This window comes from Arachis hypogaea, chromosome 10 (genome assembly GCF_003086295.3).
Source record: "Arachis hypogaea cultivar Tifrunner chromosome 10, arahy.Tifrunner.gnm2.J5K5, whole genome shotgun sequence".
NCBI lineage: Eukaryota > Viridiplantae > Streptophyta > Magnoliopsida > Fabales > Fabaceae > Arachis > Arachis hypogaea.
In genome coordinates, this window is record NC_092045.1 from 71,274,916 (window position 1) to 71,276,736 (window position 1,821).

The 1,821-nt window shown below is 37.2% G+C and overlaps 1 protein-coding gene across 1 annotated transcript; it reads left to right on the forward strand.

Moving 5' to 3' along the window:
- The first annotated feature begins 324 nt into the window (after positions 1-324).
- On the forward strand, positions 325-1,239 carry LOC112718259 (uncharacterized). The gene has a single exon (XM_025770086.3). It carries the CDS (start codon positions 497-499, stop codon positions 1,127-1,129), a length of 633 nt encoding a protein of 210 aa, XP_025625871.1. The 5' UTR covers positions 325-496; the 3' UTR covers positions 1,130-1,239.
- The last annotated feature ends 582 nt before the right edge of the window (positions 1,240-1,821 follow it).

The following is a 1,821-nucleotide window of genomic DNA, read 5'->3' on the forward strand; positions in this document are numbered from 1 at the left end:
TAATTATATGGTTGTCCAAATTTTAATTAAATTAATATTAATTATTATGATAATTAAATGTTTCAATAACCATAAAATATATCATCAAAGGTAACATATCTCTAAAAAATGATTGGTTAGAATTTACCATTAAATTTTTACTTCTCGTATCAGATTTTGTAATTGAAATTAAAGAATGATGATAAATATTAATTCAGATGAGAAACCGCGCAGCAATTGGTCGCTGATATCTCGAATTTGGAGACAAGGCATATTGGTACTTATGGAGGACGTTTTGATATTACCTTGCAAGCAAGCTGTCCAAAAATTAAAGGAGCCAAAAAGCTTACCCACGCAAAAGGATTTCATTTACTTTATATGGAAGTTGTTTCTGTTCATCCCCAAATTAAAGATATATATTTACTTGAATGCAACAATCAATTTGTGATCTCTCCATATTCTAAACCATCTATCAATATTATTGTGTCAATTTAATTTGCATCTATTTTCTCTTTCAATGGAACGTGACGGTGGCCATAAACAAACTTCTCACAAAACTCCGTACACTCAGCTTGAACAGGTTAGCTCTGATTTCTTTCTAGCAATTGGCCTGCAAGAGCAAAACGCAACAATATTCACAGCGCTCGCAGCGACACTGGAAAGCGAAGGATCCTCCTCGTCGCTTGATAATGAGCAGGAAGACGATGATAACGCTGATTTCTTCACGAGCTATGAGTTTGAAACGGAGGACCTTCAGTTTCTTGAAAGCGAAGGAAGCAACTACGGTGATGACGAAGACATGGATGACTTTGACTTCGACGTGGACGAATTGACATACGAAGAGTTAATTGAGTTGGAAGACTTTATAGGGAAGCAGAAGAGAGGGTTATCAGCAAATGAGGTTTCTTCGTGCTTGCATTCCTACACCTTCGATTCTGTTAACGAGAGGAAAAACAGTGGAACCGATCGGTGCGTGATTTGCCAGATTGAGTATGAAGAAGGTGAAGCGTTGGTGGCACTTCGTTGCGGACATCCTTTCCACACGGATTGCATAAGCAAGTGGCTTCAAGTAAGAAAGGTTTGCCCAATATGTAGCAGTGAAATTTCGGCTCCCGAGATTGTCAATAAACAAGAACCCTTCATTGTTTAGTTACCGTTGTTTTAGACGATGGCGATGCTCATAAATTTGTACAATAAAAATTTGAATGATAACATATATAAATAAAGATAAATTTTATCCGACCAAGTTAAGTTCTAAAATGATCTCTGATATTAGCGTCGTGCATTAAAATTATTTTTGAAATTATAATTGTATTGATTAGGTCTCTGAAATTGACAAAAAGTGCATCATGTTAGTCTTTGACCCATTTTTTATTAACAACGTGATGATATGACACTACAAGAAAAAATGCTTGTCAGCACACTTTTTTCTTACCACACTTTTAAAGCGTGCCCAAAAGTGGTCTATGGCCACGTTTTTGCGAGGGTGGCAACTGAATTGGGATTTGGCCACACTTTTTTTGGTCACGCTTTAGGAAAATCGGCACGCTTTTACAAGGGTGCCACTTATTTGAAATTTGGCCACGCTTTCTTATTGCCACGCTTGAAAAGCATGCCCACAGAGAGAAATCGGCACACTTTTACGAGGGTGCCACTGATTTGATATTTGGCTACGCTTTTTTTGCTACGCTTGAAAAGCGTGCCATAGAAGAAAATCGGCATGCATGAAAAGCGTGGCTATCCTGTGTTTAATTAGGCACAGTACAAAAACGTGCCGATAGAATTCCCTCTCCTAAAATTTAGTTTCCCACCTATTTTTTTCCACACTTTACTTTTTTTTTC